At 40.3% G+C, this 27,584-nt stretch overlaps 2 protein-coding genes across 8 annotated transcripts in view; one reads left to right on the top strand and one right to left on the bottom strand.

The window, feature by feature from the left end:
• EVC (EvC ciliary complex subunit 1) overlaps positions 1–20,809 on the bottom strand; it is a 50,050-nt gene extending 29,241 nt beyond the window's left edge. The window contains exons 1-10 of the mRNA XM_063157617.1: positions 20,639–20,809; positions 17,495–17,605; positions 15,080–15,163; positions 14,330–14,562; positions 13,330–13,414; positions 11,051–11,149; positions 8,732–8,869; positions 6,662–6,820; positions 4,861–5,077; positions 1,232–1,380 (exon numbers count right to left, since the gene is read on the bottom strand). Of these exons, the coding sequence (XP_063013687.1) occupies positions 1,232–1,380; positions 4,861–5,077; positions 6,662–6,820; positions 8,732–8,869; positions 11,051–11,149; positions 13,330–13,414; positions 14,330–14,562; positions 15,080–15,163; positions 17,495–17,605; positions 20,639–20,809 (1,446 nt within the window). The remainder of the gene's footprint in view (positions 1–1,231; positions 1,381–4,860; positions 5,078–6,661; positions 6,821–8,731; positions 8,870–11,050; positions 11,150–13,329; positions 13,415–14,329; positions 14,563–15,079; positions 15,164–17,494; positions 17,606–20,638) is intronic.
• Positions 20,810–21,014: 205 nt separating this feature from the next.
• Positions 21,015–27,584, top strand: part of EVC2 (EvC ciliary complex subunit 2) — a 59,383-nt gene continuing 52,813 nt past the window's right edge. For 3 of the 7 annotated variants that reach the window (XM_063157618.1, XM_063157621.1, XM_063157619.1), the window contains exons 1-2: positions 21,015–21,134; positions 23,059–23,113. In XM_063157618.1, the coding sequence (XP_063013688.1) occupies positions 21,015–21,134; positions 23,059–23,113 (175 nt within the window). Of the gene's footprint in view, positions 21,135–23,058; positions 23,114–27,584 lie in introns of those variants that run through there. The other 4 variants (XM_063157622.1, XM_063157624.1, XM_063157623.1 and 1 more) reach the window with 2 other exon arrangements.

Below are 27,584 nucleotides of genomic sequence, written 5' to 3' on the forward strand. Positions count from 1 at the left end.
AAGCTGCCCCTCCCTGCTCAGCCTATCAGAAAGCTGTTGAGCATGCTTAGTTAAACTCTAGACTAATGATCTGCCCATCAGGTGTACAGAACAGAGCATCTCTTGCAGAAAGCTGTGTGGCTCTACCTTTGTAGCGAAGAGGTCTTACAGCAAAATTTTTAAGCTTTGTTCAATGAATCTTGGATGTGTGCAAGAGTGTCCAATGATGTCTAAAAGGAAAATACATTCACAAGTGCACACTGGCTACAAAAATGTGTGACAGAATTATTTGTCTCAAGTTTGGTTTTATGAAAAGCCAAAGGTGTAAAAAGTGCTCTACTTGTTTTGGAGTGGGGTGGTGCCAGGCAGGAGTGCATACAGAAATAGTAACTGCTTTATCCAAGTCATACAATATAATTAAAGAATATGGCCCCATGGTGCAAAATTGCATTGTTAAGACCAATAAATTCTGATAGATTGCTGCAGTTGGAATCTGGGTCTTCTCATACAATAATTTTATCTAAGTTATTAGATTTCATCAAAAGTTTAATGCTGCTGGATGTAACCACTTTCACCTTAAATTATTTATTTTCATGAAAATTGAGTATTGATTTTTTTTTTAATTCTTAATAACCTGAGTTTGCAATTCTCAGCAGTTACTCGAATTCTGCAGCTCTCAGCATTTACAGCTAAGAACTCTGATTTTGTATATTCATTTGGAACAATAACAACAAATCTCTGTAGAAAATATGAGCACGAAAACATTACACTGGCCATTGTATACCATATTAAATTATCAACTGCAAACCTTCTCTAAGGCATCCTGCCAGAGATCACAATTAGTTTTTCCTCTACTTCCCTGAAATTTGGTAAATCTTTTGAGCCTCAGTAACCTCACTCATAGAAAAGCAATTAGATCAGTGCAGACTGTTTTCTTCTGTAATGCAGGCTAGGTACTTTCCTCCAGGTATTTCCTATCTTGAAGCAAACACACAGTAGAGCAAAGCAAAACATGTTTTCCAGGAAACATATAATTTTGCATTAACCCCATTGGCATTCTCTTCCAAAGCAACACCACCAACACTGCAGAAACAGCCATGGCAACAGGGGCTCGGACCCTGTTCACCTATGCTGCCACACAGGATTCTCACAAGGACACAAAATTCCCAATTTTAGAGAACTGGGAGAAATCTGCAATACATTTGGCTTTAAAAACTAATAGAACAGGGAAAATAAGCTTTTACTTGTTCACCTTGAGAAAATGATGAACATCTTCAGTAAGAAAAGTTTTGCTAAGGAGACTCCTTTGTTCAGCTTCCTGTCTGCGTTTGAACTCTTCCTTCTTCTTGGCACGGCACTCCAGGCGTTTCCAGATCATCTCTTTACTTTGCTGCATGCACTCTGGAACATCAACCACAAACAATTAGGCACCACAACTCCACAGGGAGAAAGCAGCATCTGCTGCTGTCACACAACATAAGCTCGTGCAGATCTGTTAGTGAGTGAAATAGGCAAGTAATCACCATGCAAGATTTGAAATTTGCTTCTTACCCCCATAGCCTTTTTAGATGTGAACTTCTAAATTGTTACATGGCACTTAAATCAATCAGGTTTTTGGACTGCTACCATCCTGCACCCTCCCTTTCACTGGTGCTGCTGTTTATGCAAAGGCAGTGTGTTAGTCCAAGAAACAGATTGCCTCATGCAGCACCCCAAACCTCCCCCTCCTGCTTCAGGAAGGTCAGTAAGTGTCTCATTACGTAATTGAAGATATGCAAATGCTGCTGCAAGGACAGGGGCAGTAACATATGGTGGGGAGAAAAGGTCTAAAGCAGTGCTAGTTCAGATTAGTTTGAACTGGCATGCAGCCCATAAACACCAGACTTCTAAAGTGACTCATCCAAGAACCTGCAGTAAAAGTTGTCAAGGTTCCTCCAATTTTGTGCTACTAATGGGACCTATTTGGGACCAAATTCCTCCCCACTTCATTCCCCCTGTAGCTCCAAGTGATACATATATTAACAAGGCTATTTGCATCCTGGGTTGCTGAGTGCCATCACTGCTTTAAATGTTCTGCCACTTCATGTCTCATTGCCCGTCCACCTAAGAAAAATTTTACTAATTTCCCTCAGTTACCCTGCCCCAGAGCAGTACTTCACTCCTGACACAAGCAGCTAAAGGGGGATGCAAATGAACCTGTTACCTGTGGCTGCTGTGCTGCCACTACACCAAGCTGCTTTAACTACAAGAAATTATTTTGTAGAGAAACAAAAGGAGCACAGTACTGCAGCACCAGGAATGTTATTTATTCTCCATGCTAATTTATTGTGTTTATCCACAGGCTGATGATGCACTGACAGAACACTTGAAGGTGCACCAAAAGCCTGTAATGAAAATATCACTTAAATAAATGTAGCAGTGTTTTAAACACTATTGATTCTTTAATACTTCCTTATTTTGTACCCTAGGAGCACAGTCTTGCTGGCTTTGTACTCTGTGAATTATAGGTACAGTTTAAATTTTGTATTTAGAAGCTCATAAGAAAAGTCAACATAAGGCTCTATTGGAATAAATGCTGCACTCCAGATAATTTTTTTAAAGCACATTTCATTTCTATCTAAAACCAGAAGGTTGATAATGTTCTTCTGCACAGGCCATACCAGCTGTAATATGTAGCTATATATAACTATAAAAACCTACTTTGCATAAAATAAAGACCTTGACAGAGGTATTTTACTTAGGAAAAAGGGAAAATTGACAAAAAGAAGGAACAAATCATCCAGAGACAACCATTTATGCTTAAAGAATGTTGGTGGCTGAACCTATGTGAAAACTATGAACTAGGCACAGACAGTTTTAGAAACAAATATCCATGAAAGAAACTATATCACAATATGCATGTATTTGTGAATATCAGCAAACTGTTCACACAGCTAGATGCTCTGAAAGAGGATCAAGTCTGCAGCACTTTCTGTGATGAAATAATTGGCTCAGTAGATGACAGGAGAGTGGTAGATATTGGCTACCCTGACTTCAGGCAGGTTTTCAGTGCAGTCTCCTGACAGATCCTCACAGAGAAGAGGATGGATGAGCAGGAAGATGGACTGAAAACTTGCTCAAAGTCCACCTGGAAGCCAGCACTTACAGGGCTCAATACTGAATGCAATTCTGCTCAGTAGGTTCATTAATAACCTGGATGATGGAGCAGAGTGCAAATTTAGCGAGTCTGCAGAGGTCACAAAAAATGGGAGGAGTGGCTGATACACCACACATGCTTGTACCTCCATCCACAGGGCACTTGTCAAGCTGGAGAAATGGGCTGATGCAAATCCCTGAAGTTTAACAATGGAAGGGCTGCACTTGGGGAGGAACAACCTCAGGCACAAGCACATGATGGGGACTGTCCAGATGGAAAGCAGCAGCTAAAGGGAGGGGATCCTTTCCCTCCATTCAGCTCTGGCTAGGCCACACCTGGAGTGCTGTGTCGAGTTCTGCGCTCCACAGCCAAGTACAAGGGAGACATGGAGATCCTGAAGAGAATTCAACAAAGGGCCACAAGGGTGAATGGACTGGAGCATGTTCCCTATGAGACAAAGCTCAGAGAGCTGGGGCTGCTCAGCCTGGAGAAGAGAAGGCTCCGGGGGGATCTCAGCATATTAAGTGTATAAACCTGAGTATAGAAACACCTGGAGAGTGGGTACAAAGAAGACAGAGACATTCTTTTCTGTTGTGCCCAACAAAAGGACCAGAGACAGCTGCCAGAAACTGAAACTCAGGAGGTTCCTTTTACCCTGAGGATGACTGAGCACTGGGACAGGTGGCCCACGTGGAGTCTCCATTCTTGGAGAGAGAAACTGTCTGAACATGATCCTGGGCAACCAACAGCAGCTCAACCTGCTTAAGCAGACAGGGTGGACCATACAACCCCCAGAAGTTCTTTCAAGCTTAACCATTTTGGGATTCTGTGAATTTATAACCATGAGATAAGGCACAAATTATCACCACTGGGCCCAAAGTGAGTGAACAGCACTGCAGCAAGAATGTACTGCAACAAGACTGCATTCATTCTGACTATTCAGTTCACTGAACTCTAAACCTAATGCCATTTTGCTATGACAATTTTCTTTAAATGCGTTCAAAAATAGCAGAAATGGTTCTGGAAATTGTGTTGGTTTGCATTATTTTCCTTCTGACTAAATGTTTACCATTATTTGCTGTGAGTGCTGAAGGGAGGCACTGAGCCCTGAAACAGCACCTATCAGAGAAGATAGGGCTATATTTTTCAACACTGGGCGTTAGGTAACATACAAAATGACACAGGGAGAACCTTAAATCAGTGGGTCAGTCAGCTGAGACTTTAATATGACTGTATACTTTTCAGATAGGCAATATGAAGAGGTGTGAAAGGAAGAGGAAATACTTCATTTTGGAAGTATTTTAGTCTGATAGGAAAAGAGAGATTTATAGGAAGATCTTAAGCTTTAACACTATCTTTTCAGAAAAGTGATAGCACAACTGCTTTGTATATAGCACAACTGCTTCTGGCTTTACATGCTATCAAGGAATCCTAAGACAGTGTCTTATGTCATCCAGTATGACCAGCAATGCCAAGTGAATAGTAAATAGAGAAATATCACAAATTAATGGAATTAGATTATGTGAAGTATGGAATAAGTACCTAGTAATACCTGGAACAAGACATAAAAGGCCTGAAGCCAAAGTTCCCATTCCAAACATTCACCCTCCAGATAAAACTGATCCTGCTCAATTCATTAGTATCTTTTTAAAATAGAGAGGTATATACAGCTGAAGTTGCCCTTTTTTTTACTCTTTAAAACCTGAGAATTCATGTAAGTCACAAGCTCCAGTCTAGGTACTCACCATTACTGTAATGTGCCAGCTGTTCCCAGAAGGCCTTGTGCAGGTCTGTTAGAAGCTCTTCCTTTTGTCGGACTGAAAGATTGTTCTTTACAGTTAAGTGGTCCAGAATGTTTGACACAGTATTTAATCTGCCCTTACACTCTTCTGGTATAGAGGACTTCAGTGAATCAATCATTTTCACCATAAGCTCCCAGCTGAATAACCTTTCCTGAATGTCCTAAACCAAACATAAAGTCTTGTTTAGAAACCAAGATTGTATCTTTGGTTGTGCTTTCCTTTCATTGAACTATTGATTCCCAAACCACAAAGAAAACCACTGAGGCTTCTCAAAACCATGTGAATAACCATCTTCATGTACTTAAATACTTCTGAAAGTCTTGATCAGTGCAGGCTAGCAGTAGGTTTATTGCATGTGCAGTTGCAAGAGCTAATCTAAAATTATTGGTGCTTTTCATTACTTGCAGCTGTCAAGAAGACATTAAGTCTGGAAAAGATAATAACAGCTTTGCAGAAAAAAGTTAAATACTCAAGGAGGATAGATGGACAGAAGACAACCTGGAAGTCCTGGACCTCTTTTCAAGATACTATATGGCACACCAGTAAAGGTTCTCATTTTGAAATGAGGACACATACCTGATTCAGATAATGCTGTGATTCCTTCAAATACACAGTCAGACAGAGTTCAATACATGTACTAAAAATTACTATAATTGCCTACTGCCCAGCAGCTTTCATTGCACTACTAAAGAAGTAGCCCATGATCACAGTAAGGAAAGATTTCCTGGGTGAAAGTGCAGCTGTTTTAAGCAATGCTGCAAGGTTAGAAAGAGTTTGACAATGCTGTACTAAGTTAACAGCTGGACTCAATCTCAGGGCTCTTTTCCAAACCAAATGATTCTATGATTCTCTGACTTACTGTAATTAATAGAGATGTACCTACAATGACCTCTGCAATGAGATTTCAGCATCATCAGTAGTGACTTCAGGCAGGAATATCTCCTGTATCTGTATCCAGATTATCTTATCTGCAGTTTTCCCATCTGAGGAACTTACTGTGCAGCAGCCCAGTTTGGGTCATGTGTGACAACCAGCAAAGGCTTTGTCATACCTGGCCAGCTCAGTCTACTGAGCTGCTCCAATGCAAAACAAACAGGCTAATAATTACTGCATCTGTTTATACACCAAATTACTAATAAATGCAGTGATTCCAATTGTATGTTAATCTATAAATTACATACAACTCTTTCAGCACATCCTGTGCAATAAACAAGGAAGGATCTGTTAAGATTTAACACAACATAAAGCACAGTGCGGGTGCATTTATGAACGCAGTTTTCCCTCTTCAGACCATATTCCTAAGAGCTGATAAGAATTTTCAATTCAAACTGAAGTCACTGAACACACAGAATCACTCTCAAATTTAAATTAGGATTTGTCAGTCAAAGTGAAATACATATTTTTAAAGAAAATGAAATTTTGTAATGCCCACAGTAACAATTCTCCATTTATTGGATCTTATGCTCTCACTCCTGATTCACCATCTGCATTAATAATACTTTTTCCTTATGACTACCTAAATGGTATTCTGAGAGTTAGAACTCAAATAAAGAGAGGTCACCCTCCTATGAATCTTCCTAAAGTGCAATGGAAGTTGAGCTCTCAGCAATAAAGCTCAAAGAGACAACTGGATTAAGCAGTCTACATCACTTCTGAGGCAGGACTGACAGACTCTGCACTGACATAATTCTTTCTGCTCATATTGACTAAATCTGTTTCAACTTTTATTTCTTTTTTACTTTACCATCGCCTGCAAGTCTTGAGATTCACTTAACAAGCCTTCTACTGCAATCATCTTCTCAGTCAGATCCATCATTATCTTTGTGGCTTTGGCACTTGAGCATTTTGATTGGTCCAAAAAATCCTGCTGGGCTTTGTCAGTCTGCTTCCAGAAGGCTTCCATCTGTGGAATATGAATCAAAAAACAACCCAGGTTCCATCATTAATCATCTGGTATTTCATTCCAGAAAGAGGCATATATATGAGTCTACTGAAATACAAGTCACAGACAGCTCTCAGTATTAGTTATATTGAACAATTTGCAAAGATAAAGAGACTATTAGGTATTTTATATATATAAAATATATACATAATATATTGGTGGTGGCACCTAACCATTAGGTCAAACCTGACTATTTAAAATAACTGTAGTAATTCTTTTTAACTAGCTAAGAATTTGTTAATTCTCTACATATTGCATCTATAAGAGCCTATAATGTTCTTACTATTGACAGTAAAAACCTAGAAGATAAACTGCATCTCTTTTATTCTGGGTAGTTCATTTAGCTGTAGGAGCAGGTATTCTAGTCAAACAACATTTTTATAAAAAAAAGAAAAACTGAAAACTATTACTGTTTTACACCATCAAAGCCTTTCACAGCTAGTTGCTACATAAGCACTTTGCTGGCTGGAATTAAATACTTTATGTCAGCACAGAGTATGTGCCAATTCTAATAGATTATTATATGGACAATCCCTAGTTTTAGATTCTGATTCAATAAACATGACTGTGGACACTGTCAAGATTCTGTGCTCTGTGGGATTACTCGTACACATGAAGGTAAAAAATGCATCCAACACCACGATTTCTATTAAGTACCCAAGAATTTTGGGGGAAAAAAGTGATTATGGCATCTGTATGGCAAAAATCCCTTTATATTCTCAGAGGAAGACTGGATTAGTTCAAGGTACTGAGCTATACAAATCTGCATAGAGGGAAATTATTTTCAGTACAACGAAAAGCATCTGCAGGCACAAGAGTGACAGAGCCACTGAAGGATGATCACTGCTGGTGAATAAATGCCTCATGTTCCTCAGCAAGGTTGCCAGCAATTATTTTTACATGACTAACTCTGGAAAACTCTAAACAATCATTTTTCCACTGAGCAAAGTTAAAGTACAAAAGAAAGTTGACACAGATGTTCCAATGTTATCAGGATTTCCACTATAAAGTGAAGGGCTCAGGAAAAGCAGAGAAAATTCCCAGTGAAGCACTTAAGCAGCAGACACTAAAAAATGTTAACTCCTGTATGAAATGGGCCCAAGGCTGAGGTGATGGGCTGTTTGGTCCAGGGCTGAAGTGCCACAGTCAATCAGCACAGGCAGCTCACAGAGCTGTCACTCTCTCATTTTCATCAGCAGTCAATTTGCTCAAACTTCAAAAACAGGAATGGGAAGAATATTACTCAGTTTACTGGAGAATAGGACATAGAATGTTCTTAACCTCCAGTTTTCAAGCCTGAATCTAGACTGACACAGTGAACCTACTTTAGAGAAAAAAAAAAAAAACAAATGCCTGCTATCAAACGGTATTTTCACATCAAAAAATGTAAGTATATTCTCAAGTGGAAAGCTGCTAAAGAAAAAGGCTTTGCTTTAGTAAATGCACAAAACATACTAAAACATTGCACAGCAACTACAGTTTTAGTACTTCTTTCTGTTGGAAAAAAAATTGTAGGCTCTTATTACTCCCTTACTCAGTTACAGGGATTGACAAAAGCAAGGGGCGAGGATAACATTCCTAAAAGTCAGGCTATATATAGGCTTGAAATAAATCTTATCCTCAGACAAGCTCCAGACATTTCTCAACTGATAAAACAGTAGTGTTTTACAAAAAGCATAAAAATGTTTTATTTATAAAAACATACTGACACCCAAAGGGAGCTGGAAATATTTTGCTGGGGCAAAGTAAAAATATTTTCAGGACACATATAAAATACTAACTGGGGACTACTCAACAAAACCATTGCACTAAAGAACTCACCACCAAAAGAATAACATTAAAATAAAATTTTAGAAAAAATTAGATAGTTACATTATCTATTACATGCTCGGAATATTCCCTTTCTCTCCTTTCCAGGTCTTCCAGAGTCTGGAACTCTGAGTTACGGGCTCCTGGCATTTCAGTATTCTGGAGTCTAGAGTCAAGTTGTTTCTGTAATTCTTCAAAATCCTGGGGGGAAAAAAAATCAAGTGATTTCTTAAGCAGAAAAACAGACATAACTTCTAAATTTGGGAGTGAATCTGTATGGCAGTTCTGGCTCATGGCTAAGAAGCTGAACAGGAGTGTTCTGTTCATGGTAATGCACGCTCTGTAGCAAGCAAGCTAAGAAGCTGAACAGGAGTGTTCTGTTCATGGTAATGCACGCTCTGTAGCAAGCAAGGATATCTCCAGATATATGGCAGCTCTGAAATAAACTTAATACAAATACATACATTTCCACTAGGATGGAAGTACAGTCAAGACCATAATCCATCTCTGCTGAATTCATTAGTAAACACTGCTTCAAGAGCTTTTACACTAATAATCCCTACAATCTATCTACCAATATTTTTATTTTAATTCATGTGCCCCATCTTAAATGGCAGCTATGAGTGTACAGGCTGTGTTTAAAAGCTCAGGTAAGTATCCAGGTGATAATCAGATAGTGATTCCTGAAGAGTGCTGGATGAACACACATGGATGAACACACCTGTAATGCTCATAAGGGACAAATCACACATGATTACATGAGGATGCACATTTTTTCAGTCCTTTAGAAACCAGGGTGATTTGTTAAGAAAGCTGATGTTGCTGACTAGTCTGCTGCCATTGCCTAGTAAGCTGATAGTGAAAAGGGTGACTCTTCCTTCACTGCAACGTGCCTTACATAGCAAGCACTGACTTCTAACACCATCCACTTTTGGCTGTCAATGAATTAGCTTGATACCTTTATGCCTTAAATAAATGTAAGAAGAGTTTGACAAGCTTCACTAACAATTTCATCAAAATCCCATGAATTTTTATGATGCAGAATTAAAAGTGGAAAAGGCTGTCTGCAATAAAACTTGCAACATCTCTTTTACATGGTGGTCATAACCAGCCTTTTTCCTTGCATGATATCTCACCTCTAAGACTGTCAGGTTTACAAGATCTTCCTCTCCATCATATAGGACACAGAAAACCCATACTGGCCCTTAAACAACTGGACTTTTCTGGCAATTATTGCATCTAATTATTTGGATTTAGTCCTTGTCTTGCAGCATCTTAGGAGCATGAGGACACTGATGCCATCAAACTTCACTGAGGATTAGGTTCTATCAGGAAACATGCCTATTCTAGATCAGCTCTGTTTATAATTTGAAATCATTACCAGAAGACCAGTAAAAGGATTTTGTACATCTAATCTCACTTTTCATCCAGTAAATACAATAAGCTTTAATACTAAACATGAGGATTTAAGGCAGAAGAGTGCTTTAAGGCAAAATACCTTCTGATATAAATCATAGGGTACAACTACAGAAATTCTTATAGTAATTCACAGATTGTGAGACTGCACAACAACTAAAGCTCATGAGCTGATAGACAAATGCCCAGATGTGAAATTCCACCTACATGTAAGAAAAGCATAATTGCTGCTGTGATTAGGCTGCTCTCAGTTCAAACATTCACGACTTGGACTGGCAGGGCACTGGATAACCTTACCTAAGACAAAGCTTCCTACAGAAGGCCGGGCCAATCTCAAGATATGCTTCTCAATCCAGATTTTTCTGTGACTCTAAACTGGAAAGTAGAACCAATAGCTCTCCTATTTTCTATAGTTTTGTAAACTTTTTGCTCCTTCTAATAACCTTGACAATAGTCCTGTGACTCTACCTGAAACACATTGACTGTCAATATATATCTTCCAGTTCAGAAGTGGCATACAGACTATGATGCAAGTACATGAAAGAAAAAAGGATGATGAGGAAAATAAGTATATTTTTCCCTGATGAAAGCCTTGAGCGTCATACTGCTACTTTATTTCCTGCTATTTTATTATCAGCAAGATACCTGGGACCAAACAAAGCCCCTGGTAATTAGAAATTATTAAATCTGAGTGAATATGGTTCAAAATGTTCTGTTTAAATGGATTCAAATACAAAATAGTTTATCTTTAGCAGATTACGTAGATCACTTCATACAGCAACAAGGAGGAAAAGCATACAAGCTAATGTAGAAAATCAACTAACAAGGGAGTTTCTTTGCATTTTCTTCAGAAATGGATTACAATGACATGGCTGTTCAAAAGGAGTAGGTGAAATGGCCTGCTGTAGTAATAAAATTAACTCTTATTTTGTATGGTCTTAAGTACTAACCAACAAACCCACTTACATTTTCCTGATTTAAAAGGATCTTCTTCAACAAACCATCAGTAATCTTCTTTTTACGATGGAAGTCTGTGAGGTATATCTTGAAAATCTGAATAAACATCTGTTTAAAAGGAAGAAAACAACACCCAGGTTAAGTGTCTGTTCATCATTGTAAGGACATCTTTGTGATAACTTCTGCTGATTTAAATCAATCAGGGAGATTATAGCGAATCATAAGTGAAACAACAGATAAAATAACAGATTTATCAACAGCAATTCTCCAGTACTTCCACTGTGAAAAATTCTCTGGTTTTGGCTCCAGTGGGATACTGGAAGATGGTGTTACACATAATCTCATATATCCTTGTAACCAGACAGACACATTTTAAACTATCCTTGACTGGATAAAATGCAGATCACTTGAAAATACAAAGCCCATTTTTCTAAAGTTTAATGAACCCCTAAACTGGAAGATATTAACTATTCAAAAGATACTAAAGACTCATTACTCTGACTTCAACTGTAGTCAGCCACATAATACATCAAACATTTTTATATACGACCCAAAAGAAACGATCTCAAGTTCTAGCTAGCTTCTCTTGCAAGAAAATAACTTATTTTCCATTTGTGGGCCTTTTTTTAAACTGTAATACTAGTGTCTTCAAAAAGACATTTTAGATTTTTTAACACTGGGAAAACTTTTGCTTAACCTTTTCCCCTCTTTCCTCAATTAGAGTTTCAGTGTAAGGTTAATTCACTTCATTAGTAACTGCTGCAGCATTTTGCAGTGTGGAAATCAAATACATGAAATTTAACAGCCACCTGCCTGTTCATTATAATCTTGAAAACAAGATGATGCAGAACTTCCCTGTGTAAAACATATAAAAACATAAATGCATACATATTTACATATAGAAACAGTTATTGAAGCTCATGTCAGGTGGGAAATCTGGGAAATATAATTAGAGCCCAATAGAAGAGGAAAACATATGGCAGTCATGGTTTGGATCTCACTTGCAAATGTTTTGGACCAAGATATCATATACAGTAAAAAGAAAAAAGAGGGTTCGGGAGAAGACTGATAGAAAAGATGTATTTCCTTAGACTTCATGCCAAGAAAAACTTAAATCAGAGAAAGCAGAGTGGGAAAGAAAGCAATTATTCTCAGACTGATTTATTTTTTCCCTGTTTTAGCTTCTGACAAAAATATAAAGCTATTTACATATTCAGCTAAGGGTCTAAGTCCTTTGTGGGTATTTCTAGCGGGCCACAAAGTATGTTAAGTGCTCATTTTCTCTGTGTTTCTGTGATTACATCATTATGTTGCTACTTACCTTCCTTAGAAATTGATTATTAACTTTGATATCAAATTCAACCTTCTATAATCAAGCTAAATTTCTTTCTGGAATTTGATCACAAGTTTCCTTTCTCATCTAACTAGATACGGATAATCCATCAGATGAGAAACTGCTTCCCAGGGTTACTTTCCTGTTTCCTCCTTTGGGTTGTGTAGAAATTTCTTCAGAAAATCCCACCCTTTGAAATATTCTCAGTGGATTTATTAAATTCTAACAGAAATTACCAATTTTGTTTAAACAAAGCTCAAGAAAAGAGTGGGGGAAAAAGTTATAGACTTTATGTCCAGATTTGTAGTTACCAGATTTGTAGCTAAACCTCAGTAGCAGTAATGGTGCTGATCATGGCTAGGCACCACAAACAATCATTACTGAATATCCCATAATATCCCAAAACCTTAATTGTATTTTATTTTTCTTTTCTTTTCCTTGTCAGTTTTGGATGCTGTGACTTGATGCAGGTAGTTACCTATGGTTTAAATGGTACCTTAATCCTACAATTATAAAAATTCAGAACTACTGTACTTACCACAATGGTACTGATGGAGATGAACTGAATTTTCCATTTTATTCCAAAAGCTTTAAGTCTTTAGAGTCACAACACACAAACAAGCAAGTTTGTCCTTAAGACAAACTCATCTACTAAATAATTTATTACCTCTTCTTATGAGCCTCAAGTGCTGTATGTTAATCTCTGGAGTAATGTTTAAAACCAATTTTTTGTATTTGCTATATTGGTATTTCCCAGACCAGTATACTTCATCATATTTCACTTCCTTAGGATGCTCATATATATGCAGAGTAGGAGGAAAAAAAAGTCAATAACGTGGAAAAGCAACTCAGCTGCACTATATCTCACCTAGCCAGCTGTTTATGTTAATTCCTAAGCTAATATTCAACTAAGATGTTCAAAACAATGAGCTATAAATGAGATATCAGTACCTACCACATTTTTTTCTTTTCTGAGTTCAGTATCAAGAAGCATGAGATCTTGTAAAGTAAGACTGCAAAGGCAGAGCTTAACATCGAAACTAAAACAAAGATTAAAAATGCATTTATGGCAATCTAAATGACAGTTACACAAAAAGACAACATAATATGTTTCATTTAACCACTAGATCCTCCTAAAAAACACTTCCCCAAAAGAGAAGTTACTTTATTTCTACATTGCCTCCTTTTTAAGAAAAGATTTCTGTATGTAAAAGTAAACAAACATAGAGCTTTCAATAAAGTTGGTGCTGCAGTTTCCTCTAGAAAAAGACAAGGTGAACACAGACATGAGTGGATTCAACCAGGGAAAGCAGGGCTCTAAATTGAAACAGCCATAGCAAGAGTGGATATTTTGTAAACATTCTTCATTGCTGGTATCTTTCCCAGTTCCTGGGACACAAACATGATTTTGTTACTCTTGCTAATGAGAGTGCAGACACATGTATTCATCCGGGAGTACCTTGCCCTGGTGCCGCTGAAAGGAAATCAGAGCGGACAGTCCATTTCAATTAACTCTACCTGCTCATCAGCAGTGTCAGAGAGGAACGGCTCTCCCAGAGTAAGACATGAGTAGTTCCCATTAAAACAGAGAGAACAGAACACTGAGTGTTCTCAAGGCACCTGCAGTGTGAGATGTCATTGTACAGGGCAGAGAGCTCCATCCCCAGCACACGTGAACTGAGCATACGAGACATAACAAAGACATCTCCTTATCCTAACAGTGACACACCTTTTATGAGACAGCTTTTGGCCAGCTCTGATTCCCAAAATTTCACAAAGAACAGGATGACTTCCAACAACTTAATGTATTAATCTCCCAACAACTTTTTTAGGATTATAAGCAGATAATCCTGTCCTGATGTGGTGACTGTGTGCATTCATACCCAGCCTTTCACCTTTAGTGACTGTCCTAAAAACACAGGAATTGACCAAGCAAGGGCAGGTTTACTGCTTACCTCTCACATGTCAGCACTTCAGGGAAGCTGGCCACCTTTAGAAAGGCTCGGGCCTGAAACCTGTCATCACTTGTTGTGGAATGGATTGTTGTGGAGGAGCTGCAGTCCTCTTTGTCTCCCTGGCTCAGGGATCCCAGGCTGCCTGACATAGATGTTTCCACCACTTGATTAGGCAGAACTGCTTGTTTTGGATTCTCATGCAAAGATGGATTGGATGAGCCATCTGCCAGAGGCTACAAGTCAAAGGAAATTCACAAGGTCAATTAATGTAATACCATAAGGAAATAAACATCACATCAATTTTCAGTGTTTACTTTTAGGGGAAAAGTTAAACAGTATGCACAGCAAAAGTGTTTCCATGTACATGAGAGGCTTTTGCATTGCCCAGGAAAGCATTCTTCTGTTGTAGTTAGCTGCTTGGTGCATGCTTTCTCTTTCAGATCCTTGTGGTGTTTTTCTTATGGCTCCTTAGACAGATCCAACTCCCATTAATGTTAAGGGGAAGACAAGCTCCCTTAAATACAGTGAAAATTGACTGGACCATGTAAAGATTGCAGGTTCCAGCAATGAAGAGTACCTGAAAGCAGCTGACACTTTACAGAATAAGCCCTGAGTCAATGGACTATAAAAAAAGGAAAGGTCCCTATTAAGCAGATTGGCAGTAAATTTTCTTCCATTACTTGACTCTGCAATTTACTCTGACACAGAATGATTGCCATTAATTTTTACAAGTAGAATCTACAACCTTACCCTAAATTTCTGGTTGATGGGATAGATCACTTTTGCCTTTAACGCAAATGCTGCAATGTTACTGTTCAGAGGAGACTCACCTTCCTGTATGGAAAAGAACAGAAAATCATTTGAGAACAGCAGCAGATCTGGCAATTATTCACTTTAGGTATTGTGTGCTCCTTTTTGTTACACAACTTAAATGCTCCTATTAATAACTGTTTATTGATTGTCCCTGCTTTGGTGCAAGAAGTCTTCTCATAAGGCTCATTCCAAGCAGGAAAACTTGAAAAGGGAACTCTTGTCATTATCACTGCTACAAAATATTTCTAATTCTCCAGGAGAAAATAGGTAGTATCTGGTATTTGCAAGGTATTTTCATTTCGTGTCTTGTCACCACCTCCACACCATTAGCAACAGCTAAAGATTTTACAAATGAGACTAATAATAAAAACTACTGAAGGATAATAAACTCCACAGATATCATCATGGCCATAAATTCTGTCTTTCAACTTAAATAAAGAAACAATAAATTAAACAAACATAGTCATTATTTTTTCCCAGGAAAAACTTCTGTAATACAACCCTTACCCAAAATCTAGAGAAAATAACAATGTTTTTCCAAATAACTTTTAATAGATATTGAATTCTTTTCACACAATTTTCTGTATCACAATCTGACTTTCTGCTACTGCCTTTTTCTATATGCTGGAACAATGGGAACATAATTTTTTTTTGAGAGGTTAGGTATGGCATAATAAAAGTTTGGCTATAAATAGCAGATAAAGTGTGTAAATCCAAGCACTAGGACTTCCTATTTTATCTCCTTTTGTTTTGTCATATGAAAGACTGATTTGTCAAAACACAGGGTTTTTCATAAAGCTTTTCTAGGAAATATCAAAGCACTAATAGAGTCTAAAAATGGAAATGGAAAGAGAAGAGCAAACTATGCAATTCACTGAACTTTTACCATTGCACTTTTTCATCTCCATTTATTTTCATTTTTTTGGGTTTACTGATAAAGTTGCCCCTGGTGAGCAGTCCCAGCAGGGACAGGAGTGGACAGAGCTACTGCTCTGCAGTGACTGGAGGCAAAGCTGCAAAGCTGTATTGCAGAGTGCTAGAACTAACACATCCTGCTTCTCAGCAGGCATAAGTAACACACAATTATTATTAATACAGTAATTATGGTTTTATTGTAATGTGAAAAGTCTCAGAATGAAAATACCTGTTTTTCTGAAGTGCTCTAACCTAATTAAAAGCATTTTCCATTTATGCTTCTTCATAAAATGTCAATTTGATGCTAGTAACAGCAAAAGCCTCTGGAAATCAGAACAAATTAGTAGAAAAAAATACGTATAATTTCAGTAGTTAGACAGACAGGTGGGAGAAAGTCCCCTCAAATAACAAGGTTACCTCTTAATGTCTTATAAATGAGCCATGCTATGGAAATGGATAGAGTTGTGAATTATCACCTTTAAAAGACTGTGATCCCATTTCAAAAACACTGGCAATAAGCATGAAGATGCAAAATTGTGTAAGCTCTCCCACAACATTTACACTTCAAAAAATAACCTAATCCATGCTCACTTTTAATATTCTACTTTAACTCAAGCCACATGACCAAGCATGTTGTGTCACCACACCTGATCACAAAGGTGAAATGAAGATTCATTACATGTCAGGATTTAAACCAACAGTTTCAATATTAACAATAACATTTTCTTGAAACCAGTTCTTGTTACAAGCTAAGCACTAGACTGGCTGGTTCTGACTGACATTTTACCCATGTATTTAATTTATGTATAATAGACTGAATGAGTCAGCTGAACTGCACGTTTTTAAACGAGCAGCTTAAATAACAATCTTTAGCTCCAGCAAGACCAGTCAAATCAGCTTTGGGTGAAAGATAGTGACTACACAGTAGGACTGATTCTCCATTTATTTTGGGATTATTAAAAAAAAAGTTAAGTTACTTGATGTTTCCATGGAGAGTGGGTTGTTAATTTTATATTTCTACTTTTTTTCACAAATTCTCTAATTGTCTTTGAATCCCAGCTCACCACAGTGGTCTTTCAGCACTTACAAACTTTTTCTTATGTTAATAGTGTTAATTTATCCCATCAGCCTTTTGAAACTAAGGAAAACATAGAGATGAAAGCAAAGAAGTCTCTGTCCAAAAAGAACTCGGGATCTTGATTAAAATATCCAAAGAGTGCCCCGGGAGAAATGGAATTCATAAGGGGAATAAGTGCTCGAAATGGTTGCATTCATAAGCAGCAACCAACTCCCACTCTCCATCTTACACTTTTTCTGAACACTTTTAAAAGTCTCTCTCCAAATCCATTAAAATTGAGACAATTTGGAGCAGGCCCTGAACATGCTTACTGCTACATGCAGCAAAATGGAGATCCACCTGTAAGAGCAGAGCTTTACCTCCAGCACCATCTCCTCTTTTGCTGTATAGGGTTCTGCTTTACTTTTCGTGAGTGTGTGCTCTTTTTCATCAGCATTGAAGCTTTCCAGAAGTCTTTGAGAATCATCTTTCTGAAATTCCAAGAGAAAACATAAAATGTAACACTTGAGATCAGGCAGGTTAACTGGAAACATCTTCCATGGCAGCCTGGATACATTCATGTCTCCATCATGAGAATTATTCCAGTATTAGTTGAAAATTTTGGAAAAATACACTCTAAAAATGGATGAAAATGTTACATATTCAGAAAGGAATAATTAAAATTAATGAACTTTTAAATTTGCCATTCCAGGAGTACAATTTTAATCTAAAAATGTTTTAAGAGGCCGTGAACCTGTCAAATCAATCCATCTGCTCTCAAAATGTCATACTACAGACTTGGGAGTCAACCTCATGGTCTGAGCTCAAACATCTCAATTACAGCAAGTTAACTAAAATTGTCTATAATAACCAGAAAAAGAGAATGCCAAGTATTATTTATCCCTGGCCACAAGACAAATTTCCTAAATGAAGCTTTATGTGTGTGGAAGTTCCTGTCAGGGAGAAGTAACTATCAGAAAATGTTCATCACCTTCCTTCCCCAAAAGCAGCCCATCACTTCACAAACACAAAAAGCCACAGGTAGGGACACAGATATTGTGTGGCAATGAAACCCCCTGCTACACATGATCTGCCCTACACACTACAGAGATCAGAAAACAACACTAATGTGCCTCCCTCCAAAGACACCATTGCAAAGTTGTTTTTTTTTTTTTTTTAGTGAAGCAAAACATAGCAGCCACACTACATGGATGATTTTTAAAATTCTTTTTCAGGTTTTCAATCCACTGACTACTTTTGGATGTAGACTAATGATACAGCTGCAGTGACTATGCATGCTGTCCTCTTATGGAAAGGTTCACCTTAAATGATTTGGCCATTTGGTAGGTAAAGCAGTCCATTTGCCCAGAACACAGAGAACAGCCCAGCTTTGGAAGACACTCAATCCTGTATGACTTGCCTCTGACACCTCTCTGCATCTTAGATGGTGCAATAATTCAGATTATATTTTTGGGTTAGCCTTTTTAGTGCTGAAGTGCAGACGCTGGTTCCTAAAAATCTACTGATGAGAAAAGAACAGCAACAAATCTCCCTCAGCAATCTTGTAATTTATTTGTTACCACAGTGAAGAGCTCTTCTTAAAACTATCCCAGTGTATCCTATGTACAAACCAACAAATAAGAGAGTTATGCATCCTCCATGCATCCAAGCCCCACAGATTCAGGCTGTGATCTATAAAACAGTTCTAATTATTATAACTTAGGCTATAATTCGGACTGAATGAGATTAACTGGGGCTGAGTGACAAATGTATTGGCTTACAGTGGTGCTTAAAGATGCTTCAGGCTCCAGGTACTTGCCCTGCTAACACACTAAGGATAATTTAGCTGCCTGGGATGGAACATATACTCAGGAAAGCTATCCCTGCTTTTACTTTGGATACAGAAGGCTGCAATATGTGCAGTTCAGCACCTGCTTGCTCCATAGCATTGCTGGGCAGATAGTGGGAAGGAGGAACAGCCTAAGGCTGTCCTGTTCAACTGGGGAAATCAGACCCACAGGATGCAACCTTCCCACCCTGCAATGTGCTCTGTATGCACCAGCAAGCAGTTTATTTTTCCCTCAAAATAAATAACCCTTTTAGGGCAGCAGCATTGATTTTATTAGCATTTAAACATCTAAATGCATCTGAAGATCCAGACCAGGGAGAACTGACAGCTTCTATTCCCTATTGACATATATGGCAAAAAGGATAAAAAGGAAAAAATTGCACATGACTACATTTGAGTTGGTAGTGGCAGTACAATAAAGATATACCCATTAAGGCATGGAAAATGAGGATTTGAATCAGAAGGGGTTGTACTTGCACAGGATGCATTGATCCAGCATTTGAAGTGCCTCCATTACTACTCTAATGTCTGGCTTCAAACAGAACTTCAATCCTCCAACTTAAAAGCAGTTGGGAACTAGAGAGTTTGTCTCCTATGTCATGTTTAATGATGATCAACACCAGCAGATACACACATGCAGCAGAGCTGTTATAGCTGAGAAAAGGTGTGGTAATAAACCAAGCTGGACCAGACCCTGCACCTGCAGGCTGGCAGAACTCTGCAGAACTCCAAATCCCACTGCTGTGCCAACACCAACCACTGCTACATCCCATCAGTCCAGCATGGCCTGGGTCTAAGTGGGATGGGAGAATAAAGCATAAATCAATAACAATTCTCAGAAAATATATCTGCCTGGTAGATGGGTGCCTGCCTGGTTTGGTGGGTGCATGCTGCCTCTACAATCTTCGAGTCCAAAGAAATGTTATGAAATAGATGGGAACCACAGTACTTAAAAGAGAACAGCAAGTATGTTATTAACAAAATCGCACACTTTAGAAAACCATGTTAGTTTGGCATCAAGCAAACCATCAGCAGTGCTCAGGGTCCTTTATTTCTTCAGGTATCTATGTGCATACTCTCAGTGCAAAGGTATTGCAGTGGGTTAGTACTAATACTCAGTGCTGTGTTGTAACATGAACTTTGGTAAAGTCTGTAAAATACTCTGGAAATAAAATTACTGGTTAGTGTTTATTTTCAATTATCTCACACAGCTTCTGCAAACTAGGTATATCTTCCATTATCCTCAAAAGCAACACTGCCTCGTACACGAAGCGACGGTTGCAAGAGGCAACTTGCAGGTCACAAATGTTAGAGATACAGGCCAGGGGGACAACACTCAGAACACTTCAACACCTTCACTGGCCTCCTTTTAGAGTTAGTCCACTTCTTTCAGCAACTTTTAAAAGGAAGTAGTGAAATCTTTTCCAGCAGAGGCGTGGCAGGAATTACGGGGCTCCGCACCCACGCCCGCTGCAGCGCGCACCGCGCCGCGCCGCTCGCCCCGAGGCAGCCCCGGCTGTCCCGTGCAGCGGGCAAAGCCCTTCCCGGCTGTCCCGTGCAGCGGGCAAAGCCGGCAGGCGACTCCTCCCTGGCCCTCCACCCCTCAAACCTCGGCAAACCCCTCCTGCTCCCCCGAGCCGTTCTCCCGCGCCCCGTCCCCGCCGGCCCCGCGTACCTCTCCGCCCCGGCGCGGCCCGAGCGCGCAGCGGCAGAGCAGGGCGGCGGCGGCGGCGCCCAGCAGCAGCCCCAGCAGCGCGGCGGGAGCCAGCAGCGCGGGCAGGGCCTGCAGCGAGTCCGCCCAGAACTGCAGCCCCACGGCCCGCAGGCAGCCCTCCACCGCCGCCATCGCACGGGCCCGGCCGGCGGCGAGGAGAGGGCCGGGCATGAGGGGAGGTCCCGCTGCTCGGGGGCCCTCTCCCCTCCGCCCTCGCCGCGGTGGGAGGAGACCGATGGCGGGTGGATGCAGCGGCTGAGGCCGGGCCTGATTCGGGGCAACGCCTGGAGAAATCTCCGCGGCGCCGTCCGCACCCGCGGAGGGTCCGCCCGCTGCCATGGGGTGGCCGCTGGCCGGGCTGCTGCTGGCGCTGCTCCCCTCCGCGCCCGCTCAGGCCCTCGCAGCGGGCACCGGGCGGGGCCCGGCCCGGCAGCCCTGCGCTCGGACGGCGGCTGGGGTAAGCGCGGTGCCCGCGGTGCGCGGCTGTGAGCGGCCCCCGCGCGGCGGGCGGTGCCGGGCGCCGGGCAGGCCGCGGGACGGTGCCGCAGACCCCGCGGCCGGGCCGTGCTCGGGAGCGGGACCCGGCCCGGCAGCGGCCGCTTCCCCGGCACTGCGGCTGGGAGAACGGCCCGGGAAGCTGCCGGGCACCGGCGTGGTGAGACAGCCGACAGGTTCTGGACAGGGTCCTCAGTACGCTGGAGAGGGTCCAGCAGAGGGCCACGGAAGCGATGAGGGGTGTGGGACATCTCTGTTAGGAGAAGCGATTAGCGGAGCTGGGCCTGCTTATTCTATGGAAGAGAAAACTGAGAGGGGATCTCGTTAATACATAGAAATATTTCAAAGGTGGGCGTCAAGAGGATGATGCCAGACGCTTTTCAGTGATAGCCGGGGACAAGACAAGGAGCAGTGCCCATAAAGTAAAACACAAGGAGTTTCACCTCAACTTGAAGAACTTCTTTTCATTGATGGTGGCAGAGCATTGGGACAGCTGCCCAAAGAGGTCTTGGAGTCTCCCTCTCTGGACACATTGCAGACCCACCTGGAGGTGTCCCTGTCACCTGCCTTGGCAGGGGATTGGGCTGGATGATCTCCAGAGTTCCCTTCCAACCCTAATGATGCTGTGTCTGTGCTTTGCTGTGCTTCTGAGCAGAGCCCCTTGGTGTTTATCTAGTCACAGCACCTCGGCTCTGTAGTGTCAGTCTCCAGTGAGGAGTGCAGTAGCTTTTAGGATGGAGCTTTTATGTTCATTCTTTCTCCCTATCTAGGTTTGTGTCTGTCAAGCCATCTCAAAATGTGTTGACATTGTTATCTTTTGCCCTTACTGTACAGTGGGGATTAGAGTGAGTTACAAATGTAGTTTGTTGGTAGGATTACAGAAAGACTAATAAACAGGAAATAGTATTGCAGGAAAACAAACAAACAAAACCCTCCCAAACCCAGGACCTTCCCCAAAACCAATAAACAGCACACCAAATTACTTTACCAGAAGAACACAATGAAGAAAATTGCCCCTAACATGCTTGTGCTGTAACCGTGGTGTTGACATAAGTCAGTATTTAACATTTGTATGAGTATTTACATTACTCATGAGTAATGTAAATACATGAGTATTTACATTACTCACATGCAGTGCTTGGTAGCAAACAGAAACAGTGAATGTGGCTGATGTCATGAGGCTGAGTTAGATCCCTGTTGATTATCCCTACCTCTCTATTAGCTCCTGCAAGGAAGAATCTTTGATAAACAAGAACTTGCTTGTATGACTACTACATCTTGATCAAAACACTGGGCAACAAAACTCCTTAAAAACATTGGTTTCTTCTACTGATGTTTTGAGTGGTGATTTCTATCGCAGTGTCTAGGCACAGGCAGGAGGCTGTCACAGATTGCCTTGCAAGCTGCAATTTTAGCATGTGGCCCCTTTGAAAGGCTCTGTGGAGTTCTCTGGAGGGAAAAGGAGTGTAATGTCATTGGGCTTGATATCTCATATTGACACATTCCTGCTGCCTCCTAGTGATCAGATTTTCCTGTGTCCTCAAATAGGCCTGTGAAAAGGGCAAAGAAAGATTATTTAATGAAAGCAAACTAATAGCCAGCCCAGCTCCACTATTGTGCAGGGACTCATCCTGATAATATGGAGTGTAAGTACAATTTGAGCCCCAAGTGTGCATATCCACACTGGGCAGCAGAGCCTCATACTGCTTAACAAGCTGTGGGAGAACTCTAGAGCCAAGCTGTGTCTCTTATAGTTAATTTTGGAGACACTCGAGCTTTGTAGGATAGGCTTCTGTGTAATTGTGTAATTGAAGTATAAATTCAGCATAAAAGTTCAATAACAGATATTTATGAAAAGTGCTTTTTAAATAATTGCTCTCTTCCAGGTTTTTGAACATAATCTGTGGCTTCAGAAAGAGATGGGATGCCTAGGAATGGCAGGTATGCAACTGTTTCCTCTCTCTTTTCAGCATTGTGGGGTCCCAGGACTCACAGGTCATGTGTGTGAAGGTGACTGGGGGCCTGGAACTGCACCCTGGTGGCCTGCTGACACCAGTGGGACTGTCAGTCTTGAGCTACAGGAGAGTGTTTGCACAGAAGTTAGGAACAAGGGTGCTTTAGGTTCCCTAAATGGCTCATCTAGAATGAAGCCCTTGTGAAGATGCTTCATTTCATACCCTGCTCTGAATAATTTTCAGGAGGAGCCCTTTTTCAGTATTAAACATAGTGCTATAGGGGAGCACCCTCTGATGTCCAGAGTTCCCAGGTTTGTGAAAAACCCAAACTACTTAAAGCTGATCAAGATGTTCAGAAGCTAGCTTAACCCTTGTGCATTTACCAGCAGTGTTGCAATGCCTGTTCTTGAAGCTATTTTTATAGACCTCGGGAACTGCAATGGCTGGACCACTTTGTCCTGGACCAAAGACTGATTGTTAAAGACTGTTAGATGTTGTTGGTTAGAGACTGATATATGTAGTGGGTTTAGAGGTACTGCTGGGATGCTGGTAAATCTTCACAGCAGATAACAAGTATTCTTGTCAGTGATCTCAGGTGTGGTCAGTGTCTCCAGTGGTAGTTGCCTAATCTAATTGAAACTTAGAGTAAGTCACTTTGAGCTTGGTGTAGCTGCATCTGAGGGCTGACTGCCACAGGCTCTTTATGTAAATTTGAGAAAAACACTGTTTCTCTGAGTCTGTTCTTTAATTTCTGTGTATGTATTATAAATAGTGTTCTACTTCACCTGAGCATGGTAGAGATGAGTATATCCTGAAAGGTTGGGATGTCCTCATATAGCACATTAACAGGGCAACACTGGGTTAAATAAACCTCTTCGTCACTATGGTTCCCCAAGAGATTATTTCATGACATGTGTTTGCCTTGAAATTACATGCTTTGAAGCAGTTATCAAGTGAGATACCTCTAATTTCTTTGCCCTGTGCCATGGCTAATTCACAAATGAGTTTATTAATTTAAATATGAAAGCAAGTAATTCAGATTTGCTGAGCTTGTTTTTTTCCAGTGTTTATTCAATGTCATCTTTACTGTGTGCATCCTGCTTTGTGATGGATTGCAAATTATTCATGTAGATCCACCAAGAGAGGAAATGAGTATGGTTTTATACTTAATAAAAACCTTCTAGCCCTAAAAAAAAAAAAAAAGGAGGATTTTGATATGCAGTATCATTTTGTTAATAGTTAAAACAGTGTGGCCAGCAGGATGAAAGAACTGGTATCCCTTTGAACTGGACACTGGGGAGGCTGCACCTCAAATCTTGTCTTCAGCCAGCAAGAAAGACATTAAAATACTGGTGTGTGTCTAGAGGAAGGCAACAAAGTTGGTGAAGGCTCTGGAGAATGAGTCTTAAGGGGAGCAGCTGGGGAAGCTGGGCTTGATGAACCTGGAGAGGAGCCTCGGGGGGGACCCTCTCACTTTCTGTACTGCCTGAAAGGGGGTTGTAGTGAAGTGGGGATCAGCCTCTTCTCTCAGGTAACAGGTGACAGGATGAGACAAAACGGCCTCAGGTTGTGCCAGAGGAGATTTAGTTTGGATATTAGGAGAAATGCCTTCATGGGAAGGGTTACCAGGCATTGGAAAAGGCTGCCCAGGGAAGTGGTTGGGTCTCTGTGCCATACCTGGAGGCATTTAAAAGATGTGTGCTTTGAGACATGGTCTACTGGTGAACTTCACAGTGCTAGGTTTGCAATTGGACTTAATCTCAAGAGTAATTTCCAAACTCAATTATTGTGATTCTGTGAAATTCTGGCATTTTGTTAGTAGGTAAATATATATGTTAAATGAGTGCTACATGCACTGAATTATATGCTTGATTTTATAACTGAAAACTGTCCCATTCTAGTAAATATAAATTTTTCATATATTTAAGACTTAAGATTTTAGTGATTTGCCTAATCAGAGCATTACACTCTAGGTTTTACTGAAGAAGTACTTGATGAAAGCTAAGAGATGCATAAAACCTTTGTCATTGAGACTGGCAGTGTGCTGAAGTGTGAAATGGTTTGTGATGGCACACTGATCTCAGTGTTTCTTTTGGAAGCTTTTTTGAGTTGTTTCTGCAGAAGATGAGAAAAGACAACCCCAGAATATTCCTGTGACTGAGGAACACAGTGGATTTTTCAGAGCTATATTTGAGTCTGCTCTGATTTATTCAAAACAGACCTGGAAAGTAGATTTGTTTTTTCTTGTTGATGCCCGTAGTTTCTTTGACATTGTAACAAGAAAAGCTAATGGCAACATTCAAAACTGAATACCGTAAATTGCTACCTTTGCCTGTTCATTGTTGTGTGTAATTGAAAGGACTTCAAATTGGATCTTGTATCCTGGATGGTTTTCAAGACAGGGAGTAATTTAGAACAACAACAACAAAAATATAGCAAGTGAGTATATTTAACTCCTGTCTTACCCGCTGAAATAAAGCAAAATTGTTCAAAGCTTTGCTGATAAATTTGTGGTGGGTAAGCAAGTGAGACTTTGGAATCTGAATTGAAATATTTAGCCTTTGAGAACCATAAATTAGAATTAATGTCTTAGTTAAATTGTTGGGCTTTTTTTCTCATTTTTAATTCTGAACTTGAAATTTCACAAACTTGTCAGTGTCTTTGCTTTCCTCCTGCAATTTGGCATTCTACTGCTTAGAATGGGCTGTAAAGGTATAGAAGCCTTAAGGACATACTGGAGTTTTTGATGTAAACCTATTGTAAGATGACTTTGATTTTCTCTTATCCTGTCTAATTGCTGTAGCCAGGAGTAACCTTCAGCTTAACTTCTGTTGTGGTGTTGTGTGTGCAGTTCTGAAGGTGGGTGATCGATGCCACTGACAAGTTCAGGACTCAGCCCCCTGAGTCCAGTGGTCAAGGCTTCTGCTGTGCCAGGTCCATGTCCTTACACAGAACTAATTTCAGAGTAAAGGACAGTGTGCTGTCCACAATCAGGGGAAAAAACCTTTTCTTACAACACCCATCCTTCTACCCCCAGTCTGTATGAACACAGATCCACTTCCATCACATTCTCTACACTGCAGGTGCCTTTTGTACAAGGTTGGATCCTCAGTATTTGCACTCCCTGAGCATCAAGTGAGTGCAGTGAGGGCTGGCAGTGGGTGCTCTCCTTCCTAAGTGTATTGCCTGTGCCTTGAGTGGCAGCTGGAAGCCCAGAAGAGCCAAATTGCCCAGAAGGCAATAGTGCACAAAGCTGGAGTGGCAAGTAGCAACCTAGGGAGAACAGCAAAGAAAATTGAACATTAAGTAGCAGAGACTGCTCTGATCAACTGTGCATTTTTTATTTCATATGGTGGTGGAATGCTCATGTGGGGAACTGAGTGAATCCTGCGGGAATGTGAGAGGTAAAATGTTACACCAGCATTCCAGCTGTTGCAGCTATATTAATATGTTTTTTGTGTTTTCATTTTGAAATTCAATTCAAAGTCTACCTAAGACAGGGTTCTGGTCTATCCACTTATATTGGGTTTATGTAGAATTAAATAATGGGAAAACATTTTATTAATGTGCTAATTAAAAGTAAGATAAAATATTTAACAGCTTGATGATGCCTTGTAAAACAGGGGAATTTTTAATTAAAAAAAAAAACCAAAAAATTGTTCTTAAAGATTGTGATATTGTCTCACAGCTCAAAAGAAAGTGAAATTTCTGTCTTTCTTTGATGAACTGTTTGATTTGGCATCTTTGGAGATGTTTACAGGAAAGCCCCAGTTGAAGCCCCATGCTCTGGTAGTTTGCTTGCTGGGAAATGTTTTTGCCTGAGGCACTGTAGTCAGGGAGTGCCTGGTGGCAGCCTGGCCAGCCCAGCTGAGAGGGGCTGCTTGGTGCAAAGCTGAAACTGTTCCCGCACGTTGCAGAGATTTTCTTCCAAAAAGGGGTGGGAATAGTTGCCATTTAGAAACCAATGAAAATTATGACCTTGCAGCCTGATAATGGCTTTTCCGAAAACAGCCAGAAAAATTATGAAGATTGAAGCTGTAGGAAGAAAAGAGTGGAAGGAACAAAGAGACCTCAGAGTCACTGTCAGCACTGGGATGCATCTCTGAAAGGGCAGTGTTGAAGGCACCGTGGAAACAAATTGCACCTCTGAGCAGCTTCCAAAAGAAAGCCCAATGCTTTTCAGTGAAAGGGTTCAGCAGTCAAATGTTAGTATTTTCCCAAGTCTGATTAATCTATTTGTTAAAAAAAAAACAACAAACGTTTCAGAACAGAAATCTAGAATGTATGTGAAGAAGACAGAATGTACTATGCCTGTACCATCCTTTCTCACATATTTAGAGTCTAGCTTTTCAAGCATCCAGAAGACATCTACAATCCTACATCTACAATAGGAACTTACCTGAAAAGAGACAGAAGGTGAATTGATAAATACAATTATGTTGGCTGATGTTGAATAT

This window comes from Melospiza melodia, chromosome 5 (assembly GCF_035770615.1).
Source record: "Melospiza melodia melodia isolate bMelMel2 chromosome 5, bMelMel2.pri, whole genome shotgun sequence".
Taxonomy (NCBI): Eukaryota; Metazoa; Chordata; class Aves; order Passeriformes; family Passerellidae; genus Melospiza; species Melospiza melodia.